The 13,130-nt window shown below is 39.4% G+C and overlaps 1 protein-coding gene and 1 non-coding gene across 2 annotated transcripts in view; one reads left to right on the forward strand and one right to left on the reverse strand.

Annotated features, from left to right (window-relative positions):
* Window positions 1–3,941: 3,941 nt before the first annotated feature.
* On the forward strand, window positions 3,942–4,013 carry trnaq-uug (transfer RNA glutamine (anticodon UUG)). The gene has a single exon. It is a non-coding gene; the product is annotated as a tRNA-Gln (tRNA).
* Window positions 4,014–4,343: 330 nt separating this feature from the next.
* calcrl2 (calcitonin receptor-like 2) overlaps window positions 4,344–13,130 on the reverse strand; it is a 28,054-nt gene continuing 19,267 nt past the window's right edge. Inside the window, exons 6-13 of the mRNA XM_086214093.1 lie at window positions 12,067–12,158; window positions 11,371–11,500; window positions 11,121–11,274; window positions 9,398–9,458; window positions 8,909–8,975; window positions 8,063–8,281; window positions 7,806–7,847; window positions 4,344–7,272 (exon numbers count right to left, since the gene is read on the reverse strand). Of these exons, the coding sequence (XP_086070219.1) occupies window positions 7,012–7,272; window positions 7,806–7,847; window positions 8,063–8,281; window positions 8,909–8,975; window positions 9,398–9,458; window positions 11,121–11,274; window positions 11,371–11,500; window positions 12,067–12,158 (1,026 nt within the window). The 3' untranslated portion in view covers window positions 4,344–7,011. The remainder of the gene's footprint in view (window positions 7,273–7,805; window positions 7,848–8,062; window positions 8,282–8,908; window positions 8,976–9,397; window positions 9,459–11,120; window positions 11,275–11,370; window positions 11,501–12,066; window positions 12,159–13,130) is intronic.

The raw sequence follows: 13,130 nt of genomic DNA on the forward strand, positions 1-13,130 counted from the left end.
ACCTTCAAAACACGGCTTTCACGTCTCAATGGGGGGGGGGGGGGGGGAATCACTTTTTTTTTTGTGTTTCCTTTATCTATTTTGCCTCTTCACTGTAATTTTCTTGAGCTGTAGCGGTCAGTCTGCTATTAGTTTAATCTTCCAGTCTGTGATTGCAGCTGCTGCAATTGCTTTTGCTCTCAACGTCTGCAATTTCCAGGTATGACTGAAGAATTCACGTCATGAACATTGAATCGATCCCATTCAATCATTAAACTAAAGTGAATCGCAAACCGTCTGCCCTCCCCCCCCAACAAAGGTTTAAAAAAGTATTTCTATTGTAAGGCATGATTGCGCCTGTATCTAAATTGCTCCAGGCTTTAATTATCAAACCGAATGCAACTGTGTGATTAAGACAAAATATATAATTATGATTATTTTTGACTGTCGTCGCAAAACTTTATGGGAGGAAACTTTAAATTGTTATGTGATCACTCTGATTTTCAATGAAAATCCCACCGAAATAATCATGGTGGGATTTATTGAAAGATCTACACCAAACTAAAATGTTTCATTGTGTCTGTAGAACTGAATTTGTCAGCAGGAAATGTCTGCGTCACCACGATATTGAATTTGAAATGGAGTTTTGACACCGATCTGCCTTCCGGCGACTTGAAATTGCAGCGGGCCGTATTGGGATGGAATAAATGAATTGAGCAGAAGCAGGATATGTCTTTTAATTGGATGTTATCCTGCATGAAGTCTGGCAAATATATTTCCATCAAGGAACTGAGATATAAGTCAGAATTTTTTTGGAGGAAAGAGAGGTGAAGAGGCTTCTCCTGAGTGAGCTAAATAACATATGACATGAGGAGGAAGAGGAGGAGGAAGAAGAGGAGGAGGAGGAGGAGGAGAGGGAACTGTGGCAGCAAATGGTGTTGCAATTAGTCTAATCAGTGGCTTCTCTGGACTAATGCTAATAATCCAATGTTTGCACCTCATCTCCATATTGTACCCACTTTACATTCTGTTTTCCTGGCTTCATTACGTTGCTCTGCTTACACAACATGTTCCGACCCACACTTTTATATACATTTGGTTTGGGATCGGTGCTGAATATGTAGCAACTATCAGTTGCGTTTCTATGTGTTCGCCGCTCGTTTCAGTGGAGGATGAAAAAAGACATAATTTAACATAAATAATGCAAACTTGTATTTTGGTGCGAAACAAAGGCTGTGTCTGTTTTTTATTGAATTTTTGAACTGTTTATAGAAAGTTCGATTTATTTACCGTATTGTATCAAATATAAGACGACCCCGGTTTGTTAAGATGTATTTCTGTGAACACTGTCTTATAATTGTAAAACTAACCACTGGTTTAGTCTTTAGGTTTAGGTTGAACAACAGTGACCCACAGCCAAATAGGAAAAGCAAAACATAGGATCCTACTGAGATGATACTTGCTAAGTGATCGTTTTATTGCTTTGATTATTATTATTCTTTTGATTAGAAATTACAGAAATATACTTGTAAGACTTTGTGCTATTTTTCCCCTTGAGAAATCACTTCAAAAATTAAAATACTACATGCACTGTAAAGATGTAAAACATAGGAAATACATAATACAACATTGTGTTACAGAAAACAGTTCTGAATACATTATACACCAAAATACTCTCACAAATAGGTACGTTTTAAAGGAAAACATGGAACTGGAAATCCAAATTTACTCAAACTGTCATTGGTATCCCTGCATGTACACGTCTCTGCAGCATGTACCCTAGCATGTCAGGTAATACATCTTATCTGGGGTCTGTTTGTTGACCAACTTTACTGAGGCAAAAGTTGAGATTATCCCCCTTCCCAAATAGGATTTAACCTAAAGTAGACAGACTGGGATTACAGCTGGGAGAAAAACACCTTTATTAGTGACTGCAGGACAAGGGGAATCCTGTGCATCTATTTGGAATACTGACACTTGTACACACCAAGTTAGACACTTTACTTCATCCATCTCCCGTGAGGATACCTGATGACAAGTATTAGATTATCTTAAGTAAGGAAACATTTCATTTCAGTTCGGAGTGCAATACCGTCCTGCTCCGAGGTTGTGTTCACATTTCAGTTCTATTCTTAGTTGCTGTAATTGCTTCGCTATTTCCTTCAGACATGTCATAATTCTGTCCGAGCGATATGATACTCTACTTTCAAAATGTAAATAGACAGTTCTTGTCAACTTTTGTTTACATAAGACAAAAACATAAAAAAACGGTATTTGCTGTTGGCGTGTTCTTAACAGAACTGATTGTTACGGATCATTGTGAATAATTATAATTCCTGAGGTTGCAGGGAGCCTGAAATCAGATAGCCATACAATATTAATTTCTCTATGTGTATGGATGACCTACTTCTAGTGTAGGTTAAGCCGGCAGTAACATTCTGTACATCCAACAGCCTTCCATCGCGCTGGATTGATTTCAGTCACATTCCAGCGTCCCAAGTCCACCGCTCCATTGATTTATCAACTCTTCTTTGCTGGTCAAATGTGTGTTTGTGCATCAGCGTGCGTGCGTGCGTGCTTCATCATCTATACTGGTCTTTGATGGCTCTAAAAGATTGTCGGGTCAAGTGGGAGGGGTCTGCTCACGTGTTTGGGATTGCGATGACAGGGCTGAGTGTGTGTGCCCATTAAGCAGCTGGTATGGACTAAGCTGCGGAACATCAGGTTAACGTATCCTCAGAAAACCTCTCAGTTAAGCTATGGATGGATGGAGCTGACAGAGAGAGAGAGAGAGAGAGAGAGAGAGAGAGAGAGAGAGAGCGCTATAATTATCTGCATCTGCACAACGGGGGAAAATAATCACGCTTCTTCTACAATTCTACAATTCTACAATTTCTTAGTCTCTAATGCAAAGCTTCAATGGCTGCGTTCATTTGAATGTTTTTACAGTAATGTGCGCAATACTTGCATGTAAATAAATACGCAAGTACACGTTATTGTACATTAAATTCAGACAGGTAGCATAACATTGAGATTACTGGTGAGGATGACAATTTCCACTAAACAACCTAAATGAGTGTGTTGTTTTACTGCCTTTTAATATAGATACAACAAGTGGTTGATAGATGCACTGTACAGTAATTGCATGAAAATATGTATAAAACAATGCAATATAGTAAACTCAAATTATTTATCTAGTGTATTTTTTTATGTATCTAATTCATTTCTAATTGTTTAAGTTTTATTTGTGATCCCACGCATGTTTGCAATCAGGTAGTGTTTTTTTATCGGGGTAATTTTTTCAATGCCTTGCATGTTTGTAATTTGAAAGTTGCGATGGAATGTAAAGAAAATAACAAATTTGCATGTAGAAATCATCTGCTGCTTCCACGTGGCAAATCCTTGTTACTACAAGCAAGATGGCCTCAACCAAATCAGGAAAAATGATTATAATTCCTTTTGTATTATTATTATTATTATTATTATTATTGCTTCCCCGCCCATTTTTCATTTCATTTTCTATTTTTTTTTTTTGGTCAGTTTGAAGATTTCTGAGTAAGTAAGGAAGGGGTGTGTAGCCCAACACGTACGGGCAGAGTTTTGTGGCAGTAACGCTGAAATGTCTTTTATTCACGTTATCCACGGATATATTTTCTTGTTGAGTGCCTTTTAGTGGTAAAAACAAAACAAAACACCCAGTATGTGTAGCGTGTATCGTTGAACAGTCCTGTAACTACAAACATGGATACTCTTGCTAGCTAATAGTTAGCAAAGTCGGGCTAACATTAGCTCGTACTACCGTAGGTTAGCTAACGTATCTTCTCCTCCTTGTCGAGCACTACTGTGCTACGACGCTTAACTCCACACTTCATCGTATCCACGTTCACACATGTAGGAGTTACACGTTTGCCCGGGACATGATGAATTTTAAAAACAAATGAGCCGGCAAGGCGGTACCATCTGGTCCCATGGTGTAATGGTTAGCACTCTGGACTTTGAATCCAGCGATCCGAGTTCAAATCTCGGTGGGACCTCATCCTTTTCCGCTACATGGAGCAGTATATCAACAGGCTCAGACGTTGACAGAGGCTCTTTGCCTTTAATCTTTTTTGCATACATGTAATCTGGTTGATTTCACTAGAAGACTACAAAGCAATGATACAATTTATTATGTTAATGACTGCCGAATTGCAATTTTCTCAATTCAACTCCCTGGTTTAGTGCAGGGTGAACTACGACCTAAATATGCGTTTGGATTGTTGCATGGTTTGAATATATGTTGATGAAACTTATTACATGAGCAAAAACGACCCAGGACAGTATTTTTCTCTGGACTTTTCAAAAGATGAATGTATAATGGCAATGTGCAGTGAGAAGCAGTTCACACAGGAAACAGTCATTTATAAACCTGGCCATCATACTATGACACACATGAAGAGTTATCAGTCTGAAATATAACCCAGTGAATACCATAGGTTTACATTTAAACAACTTTTATTTCCACTCATAAATGGCTATCATTATTAAATATACAGGCAACACAATAATATCACTGAATTGTACATTTCTTTTGTTATTTTACTGGAATGTCTCATATTTCTTTTACAAGTGCGTCTATGATATCTGTTTCCTCGATGCTTTGGCACAAGTGTACAGGGTTGGGTTCCTGTGCCGAATCAGCTGAGAACCACGGCTCTTTATCAGAACCTTCTCATGTTTGGTGTCTCTGGGTGACCATGTGTTAGCGTATCCTGCTGTATCCACATTGGTGTGTTTGCATTCCCACTATTTACCCTGAAGTACACTAAAATATATCTACTGCTCATTCATGTTCATCAGTTTTCCAGTGGAACCTGAAGAGTTGCCACAGCCTGCCAGTGTACATACAAGCTATACGAGCAATGGAAAATTTATAAAACAATTTTTGTTACTTGGCAGTATATTTGAGCAATTGGAAAAAAAAATGTAACAATAGAAGAAGCAGTAAGAAAAAAAGCCAATTGGAACAGCTACAACAATAATAGTAGAACATTAAAAAGATATAAGAACATTCATACTCAAAAGTAGCCCTTTGTGGAACAATCTTGAACCATGTGAACTGTACTCCTGTCTAATCCTAAGCATTTACCTCCATCTGTATTTTCATCTACAGTTTTATCACTTCATGTAACATTTTCTGTAGTCTGATGTAATTAAACTGAAACGCAGTATTACAGACGCATGGCCTCTGCTTTATGTCTACCCAACTTGTTCACACGGACCTTGAAATTAGCAAGATAACTTTGCAACCATGAACTAAATGTATCTTGCAATCATACTGCGGTGACTGAATATTTCTTTTGTTGAATCTTGATGTATGCCTGTGCAGAACTGTTGTGAATCAAACAAATCGGAATTCTGTTTTAAGCCTTACTCTCTGAATGGTGAAAAGAAAGAAAGCAGTGACACAGGGTACATAAACAGTTTAACCCTTTGAGGTTGAGCCGTCTGCCTTGTTGTTGATGGAATCAGCTATTATTTTTTTTCCTTTTATTCGGATGCGTATTGCATTCACATGGGGATGAAAAAACAACATGTTTTTCTTGAATTGATGAGATTTCATGGGAAACATAACTTTTAGACCATTTCTCTAAAATGGCGAGTTACATTTTTCCATTGAAAAAAATACTTGGGCTTAATTGACAAATAATTAATTGAGAAACTTTTCATTTATTTAGAAAAGGAGGGGATTTTCTTCCCTCGGGTGAATGCACCACGCTTCTGTACTGTCCTATTCAAGTACGCTTTTGTTTCATGCGTTTTAATCACATGCCATTTAAAGGCAACTCAGCATAACTGCAGAACCTTGATGATAGCTAGTGCTATGCTAGCCAACTAAGGAAAGACAGCTAACTGTTTTGTTTTACGTCATGATTGAATTTAGATTGCTTTAGACTTCAACAGAACATCTCCTGTTAAAAATTCCAAACTAGATGAATTTGCAACTGTTTTTCTTTGCTTAAATACCGACTGAAAAGAAAAGCTTATTCTCATCGTTTTTCCCCTGGAATGATCCACTTTTATAAACCGGCAATTGTCAATAAGCAAAGAGGAAGTAACACATTTTGACCAGGGCAATTATTTAAGAATATAACTTTTTAAATCGAAATCTAAGCCTATTTCAGTGACATGAAATAAGTGTAGCAGCACATGCTAGGTCATGATTTTCAATAAATTACTGATGACAACAAGTAAGAAACCTTGAGCTTTTAGCAGAACGATGGCTAACTGGCCCCTTAGCTTGACCTGATAAAACTATCCTGCCTTAGCTGCTAGTTGTGTGCTTGCCTGATATTTAAAACTCACATTCCGGTTTTACTGCAAATTATACATCCAGTTTCAACTGGAAATATTTCTGTATTTTATCCTTAATTCAACCCTCTGACTACCATACTTGTTCTGACACTAAATACTATTTCTGTTTCATTTCTAAACCATGTTTTGTGTTTTATCTTGTCAACACAGCAATTCCCTCAATCTGGAGCGCTATTCAATCTCTGAAGAAAAAAAAAAACATCTCGAATGGATCTTTTTCAAACCAAAGCATGTACAAATGTGCGATCACAGTGGGCGTTGCCATCCATTGGTCACAGTGGTACACGAATAAAGCATGTGGAAGCTTTGTAAGGCAAAAAATTACGCGAAAACACAAACTTTTTCTTCTGTGATATCAAAAAATGGCACCTATCTAAACTAGAAAAACAAAAAAATAGCTGAAATAAATTCCAGCAAAAGGGAAAACATACAGAAAAACAAGATAATCTAGGATAACAAAACCATGATATAAATAATTGTGACCCTATTATTTCATATGAGCCCAAAAACTACAGCTGCTGCCTTGTAAGTGCGATACATACACTGTCAAAACAGTTTTTAAAATTTGAAAACTCACCTCCCTGCAACTGTTTTTTGTTGTTGTTTTTTTTAGTCTTTTCTGTTTCTTTGTGTGTGTGTGTGTGTGTAAGTGCGTTTCTCCCGTGGCTTTCAGATCTGTCAGATGTCAGTGGTCTCCAGCTTCAGCATGTCCACCTCCCCATTGCTGAAAGTCTTGCTGTTCTTTTCCTGTCTGTTGTCATTTGGTGCCGCACGGGATAGGATGTTTTCTTTTTTTTTAAAAGGCACAGCATGTGGATCCAAGCTGATGGTGGCGCGGCTGGTTTCGGTGATGGAGGAGTTGGTGTGGTAGTTAAAGTGGCTGTTGGTCCCCCAGGCGGACTTCCACTGCATCCATTTCCTCCTCAGCGCTGCTTGAGCCTGGATGGGAAAAAAAAAAAAATCACTCTTACATTTGTCAATATACGTAAAACGCAGATCAATTCAAAAGCCAAAAGTGATGTTATGGTCATTTTTTTCTTGATTTGAATGTGAATTATAACATGCAAATGATGTCACCGGATAGCTGTGTAGCCCCTACACATAGAATACTGCATATGACTATTTATTTCTAGTAGGGGTGGGAACGTAGTATCAGAGAAATACTGCGCATAATTGATAAATTGCACATCAAATTATCTATGATACACCAAAATATTTGTGTAACTGAATTAGAAATATGCCTAATACACAGGAATCGTGTATTTATACTGCATTGCTGTGTCAGTTTAAAATGAAAGTGTAGTCTTATCCTCTTCAACGCACGTCCAATAAACGGCTCCTCAAAATAGTAAGACAAAAATGACAAGAAGGAGTTTTTTTTTTTTTGATTTTCAATATTTTGTCCCACCCGAACGGATAAAAACACATCTGCGTTGCTTCTCCAGTATTCATCAATATTTTTGTGAACACACCTCAGCATTGCAGAAACAGTATATGATGGCCACCAGGAGTCCCTGCAAAGTAAACAGTGACAATACACTTTCTTAAACTTTTAGTTCATATTCACATTTTTCGGACACTTTTATTTTCAAATTATACTTGAAATGATCCTGACTAGTTCTCCAAATGCATTAACAAGGGGCAAGGAGGCAGCTCTTGGTTATTCAAACAAGCAACAGAAAACTGAGATTTATGATTTTTGAACAACAATGGTTTGAAGAATCTGTACCTGGAAGTGAGACAGGATGTTTACAAAGAAATCATAAATGGCGCGGCTGATGCGTCCCTCTGGTCTCCAGGGGAAAAGAATGAACTGTACCCCCAGCAGAGGTATGAGGATGAGGGTGGCTCTCACAGCCTTCATGTAGGTGGTGGACTCAGCGCAGTGGGTCTCCTTCAGTTTGGTGATCAAAACTCGAACAATGTTCAGGAGAAAGAAAAGGTTCACCTGGGTAGATCGACACAGAAATCTGTTCATTTCTAATGTCACGGCAGTTACGAGGCTCAGCCTGAAGGTGGCACTATAACTACGTCATGTTCACAAATGTACTAGTCTCCTGTTTTGTTTTGGTTTTTTTGTCTCTTTTCCTGGTCTTCAGAATGGCAAGTACACTTAAAAGTGTAGTAATATTTATCTACTGGAGTACTTCCAGAGGAGGTGGTGTGGGTGTCGACTAATCAGAGGGTTTGATCCTCAGCTCCTCTTCAGGTCACCGTGTCCCTGCGTAGCATCATTGTGTGAATGAGGTCTGTCGTCTTGAGTGATTTATGTCTAGTCAACAGCCATGATGGATTTCAAAAAACTGCATGTGAATACTTAGGGGTAATTTTAGGGTTGGGAAATAACCAATTACATCATTTGACTGACATTACACATCATCAGGGTTTCTGGAGAACATGAAGCATAGGTAGGATATTCACACTGTTAGTCTGAGGCAGAAGTCCTCTCTGTTAATGCCTTTTAGCGTCACAAAGTTGAGTTTTAAGGATAGAGCTATTATTCATTTGATAGTAATCTCCAATAGTAATCGACAGTATATGTGGATCAAATATGCTTTTATGAATATGAACTCACAAGCAGTGCAGCTTGAATGGGCCCGTGAATGATGTAAAGCAGGTGAGTGTCAGCGCTGATCCAGCACCTGTCATACCGCGCACGCGCACACACACACACACACACACACACACACACACGTTTTTTTTTTTTTTTTAATCTGCACAGAAACATAAAAGGCCTGAGATCTTAGTGGAAAAACTCAATAACCAATCGTTAATACAACAAAGAACAACTCAGTCTTAAATGATGTTGATGTTACGGGACGCTACATGCTAAGGCTCCTAATACCTACAAAATATTAAAGTAACAATATTTAGAAACACTTTTCTCAGATAGATAGATCGACAGATAGATAGATAGATAGATAGATAGATAGCTAATCAAGCGCTAATATTTCGAGACGATCTTGATTTGGGTTTCCTGATAAAGGCAAGAGAAGTAAATAATCGGTTGTATAAAACTATACCGATGACATCCCAGATGAACCGCTTCCAACATCTTACTTACTTGTCATTAAAGAAAAGCCCACGCGCAACAGCATACGTGATGGCAGGAACCATGGGGAAGCCTTTGGGGTGCAGAAACAGACAGAAATATCAGACTGGAGATTTACGTCGGACTATCAATATCAATTCATCAGTCTGAGTGAACATTTGTGGGATACCTGACCCTAAAAAAACACAGGCTGCCTCCAGCCAAAACCCTTGGCATGAAGAAATAACTGAATTTTTTGGCAATTTTGAAAAAAAAAAATACATTCTTGCTGAAGGGTGAAATGATCAATACTGCCAAATTTGCTTCTGAAGGTTCAAAAACAAGCTGGACCCAACAGGAGATTAGCTTAGCTTAGCATAAACAGGAAGTAATGACATCTCTGGCCAAGTCTTAAAGTATTAAAATCCACCTTCCTCTAAAGCTCACAAATTCATATATGCTCTCACTCAGCAATCCTATTACATCCATCCATCTTCTTCCGCTTATTCCTGTTAAGGGTCGCGGGGGGGGGGGGGGGGGCTGGAGCCTATCCCAGCGGATACGGGCGAGAGGTGGACAGGACAGGCCAGGTCCAGGGCCAACACCAGAATACCAGAGAGAACCCACACAGGAACAGGGAGAACATGCAGACTCCACATAGAAAGATCCTGTGCCCGAGCTGGGACTCGAACCCGGAACCTTCTTGCTGTGAGGCGACAGCGCTGACCACTGCACCACCGTGCCGCCCCTATTACATACAGTTTGTTAAAACTACTGCAGTGTAGTACAGGGACTCTGCAATAAATCCTCCCATGATGAGGATTTGTTCCAGAGAGATGTTGATTTATTTTAATGTTTATTCTGGAGGCTGTCATTTGTGGTGCTGCTGAACTGCCCCCCCCCCCCCCAATCAATATAAATTAGTTGACAAAATATTAAGACACAGTTCTGCAGCACCACAAACTACAGCCTCCAGAATTTACCATTAAATTCAGTCTCAAACTGATCCAGTAAACTCTGACGATTATAAGGCTCGGGAAGAGACGATTCAATGGAATTTACTGTATTTGTTTTGAAAATGTACTTTAATATTCATGTGTGTCTCTTTCTGCTTTATGGAGTCCTAAAGAAATGATGCAGGAGCAAAACATCACACGTTAATCGAGTACCGGTACTTAAAAGGCAAAATACACTCTAAGGGTGAAGAGTTGCTTTAATACTCAAGGTGACATGTGCATGACTGGGTGGCTATACCTGCAGATATAAAGAAATCTGAGCCAAAGAGAGACATAAAACAGTCCATTATTAAAGCACAAGTGCTGGTTTCACGCGGCCAACATAGGAACACCTGAAAGCCTGGATGAGAGTTCCTCATGAAAAGCCCACTTATCTAACCACGGGGACATCGGAAATACGCTGCTACACTTTTGTGTTGAAAACTACTTTGCAAAGAAAAACCTACATTCCTTACACAGAACAGCAGATACATTCACAAATCCGAGAGTAAAATATTTGTTATTAACCTTGAAAACAGTGTTAATGCAGTAGCTCTTCACTCAAAGTGGTACTCATGAGGCATCACGAGCCACAGCAAGTCAGGTACTCTATCCTACGTAGGATTAAATATCTCTGCGGTCCGTTTGTATCTTTCTCGCAGCGATTATAAACCTGTAAGATGTTTAATTAGAATCCAAGCACAAAACAGGAGTAACCTGGACTGAAGAGCCAACCAAAAGTGTGTTGCATCCGGACTCACCCCATCCCAGGACGTAGTACCAGAAGAGCTGCTGCTCCCCGACGAAGATGGCTACTATGATGAGAGTGTGGAGGTAGATTCCCTCACACAGCATCCAGAAGTAGTTGGAAGTCAACGTATACTGATTCAGTACAGCCAAAACCTTACAGCTCACCTGCAGCACAGGAAAACTCATGTGTATGGAAAACACTGTGCAGGAGAAGTGCAATTTAGTTATTATTTGGATCTAGATTATAATCTGATGACTCACAGAGTTGCTGGCGTGGATGGCCTGGTTATTGGCCACAGTGAGTGACAGCCACATGATGGTGACGATCGAGTTTAGAATAAAGGAGACAAACATATTTTTGTGGAGGGAGATTCTCTGGCAGCTAAGACTCCTGAAAATGAACGAGAAAAACGACAGGTTCCCTGATTCAAATCCAATTATAATGTTTTATCTGTATGTAAATGAGCAGCATTCCTTGATTGTCTCAACTGCCCCTGAAAATGCAGTGGCGAGCTGTCAATCATTTGGACAGCTGGCATATTTGGTTGGCTTCACAACTGTTCTCAACAAGCAGTGCTCTAGATAAAAGACCATAGCATGACATAGCGGATGGCTTCAATGTTTTGTGATGTCAAATATCCCATGTTCCTGCCCCTAAAACAAAGAGCACCACACGAGTGAATAAGCTTATGAGTCGCTAATATTCTAGACTAGTATTTTATTTTTGTACCGAACAATATTCAACATAAACTGGATTTATAGTTTCTCTATCAATTGCTTTGATTTGATTTTTCATAACATAGACAAGCTGCTGAAACCCTCTTCTTTCTTTCCATTTTGCTGGTAAGACTTTCACACACACACACACACACACACACACACACACACACACACACACACACACACACACACACACACACACACACACAGAATCTCCACGAGAAATAAGGGACTTACTTAAAGTAGGAGAAAATGATGAGACAGATGATCAGGGAGATGATAGAGAGGGCGTGACCCACCATGGCAAGGTAGTACAGGCTGATGGCGAACTGCAGGGACAGAGCAGCTGATTCATTCATTCTGTTCATGTGTTTCGGTTGGAGTTGCCAACCATCCGAGCCAAACAGGCGTAGCAACGCAGAAAAAGAACATCAATCTAACGCCCCTGGAGAGAAAAAAAATCTTTTGTGGAAAAGTAGAAAGCAAAGTGATTCCTGAATGGCCAGAATTTGGATGCTTCGTATAAATTATGTGACAAAAACTCAGTGATTGATGGATCGGTGTGCAAAGACTCAGACAGTCGATTCCTCGTGCATCGACGATTACATCAGGCGCCCAGCGACACGATGCTGAATTGTAATGATGTCACGTCGCACTGATTTCAGCATCTGTCTGATGATGTTAACAGTTTAGGAGCCTAAGTGAGAGATCTGCCAACTTGATCAAGAGTTACAACCAGTGAGTCACGCTTCGCTTTACCTCAGTGTAGGGGTGCAACTATTATTTTCACAATAAGTCGATGAATCCTTTGGTCTATAAAGTATCATGCTGAAAAATGGTCACAGTGACGACTTCAAACCACTCTCTTTCACCCAATAGTGCAAATCCCTAAATTCCAAAGCAGAAATGAGACTGAAAACAATCCAAATAGTCAATGCTTAAATTTTTTCGACCGCCATGTCATTTATTTCGTGACGTTCCATCTCCGAGTCCGAGCAGAGAACACGACATAGAGTAGCAAATACATCGGAAATGGTCAGGCACTCCATTTGGTATTTAGTGAACTGTAGAGTCAACTGACAGATGGGATGAAGATGATATTTAGTGGATAGATATTGGATATATATTATATAACGGATGCTGCATGCCTGTTTTGCATGAAGCTGCCGTAAATTAAGCGCACTTCTCATGATAATGGAGTTTTCATCTCCATTAACGGAACACTTCATCTCTAACAACACTATGAAATCACCCAATTACACGTAAAAAAATCTTTTTGCAAATCACAAGTCCTCTGCTGC

This window comes from Aulostomus chinensis, chromosome 9 (genome assembly GCF_037954235.1).
Source record: "Aulostomus chinensis isolate RoL2024-O1b breed Wild chromosome 9, RoL_Achi_v1.0, whole genome shotgun sequence".
Lineage (NCBI taxonomy): Eukaryota > Metazoa > Chordata > Actinopteri > Syngnathiformes > Aulostomidae > Aulostomus > Aulostomus chinensis.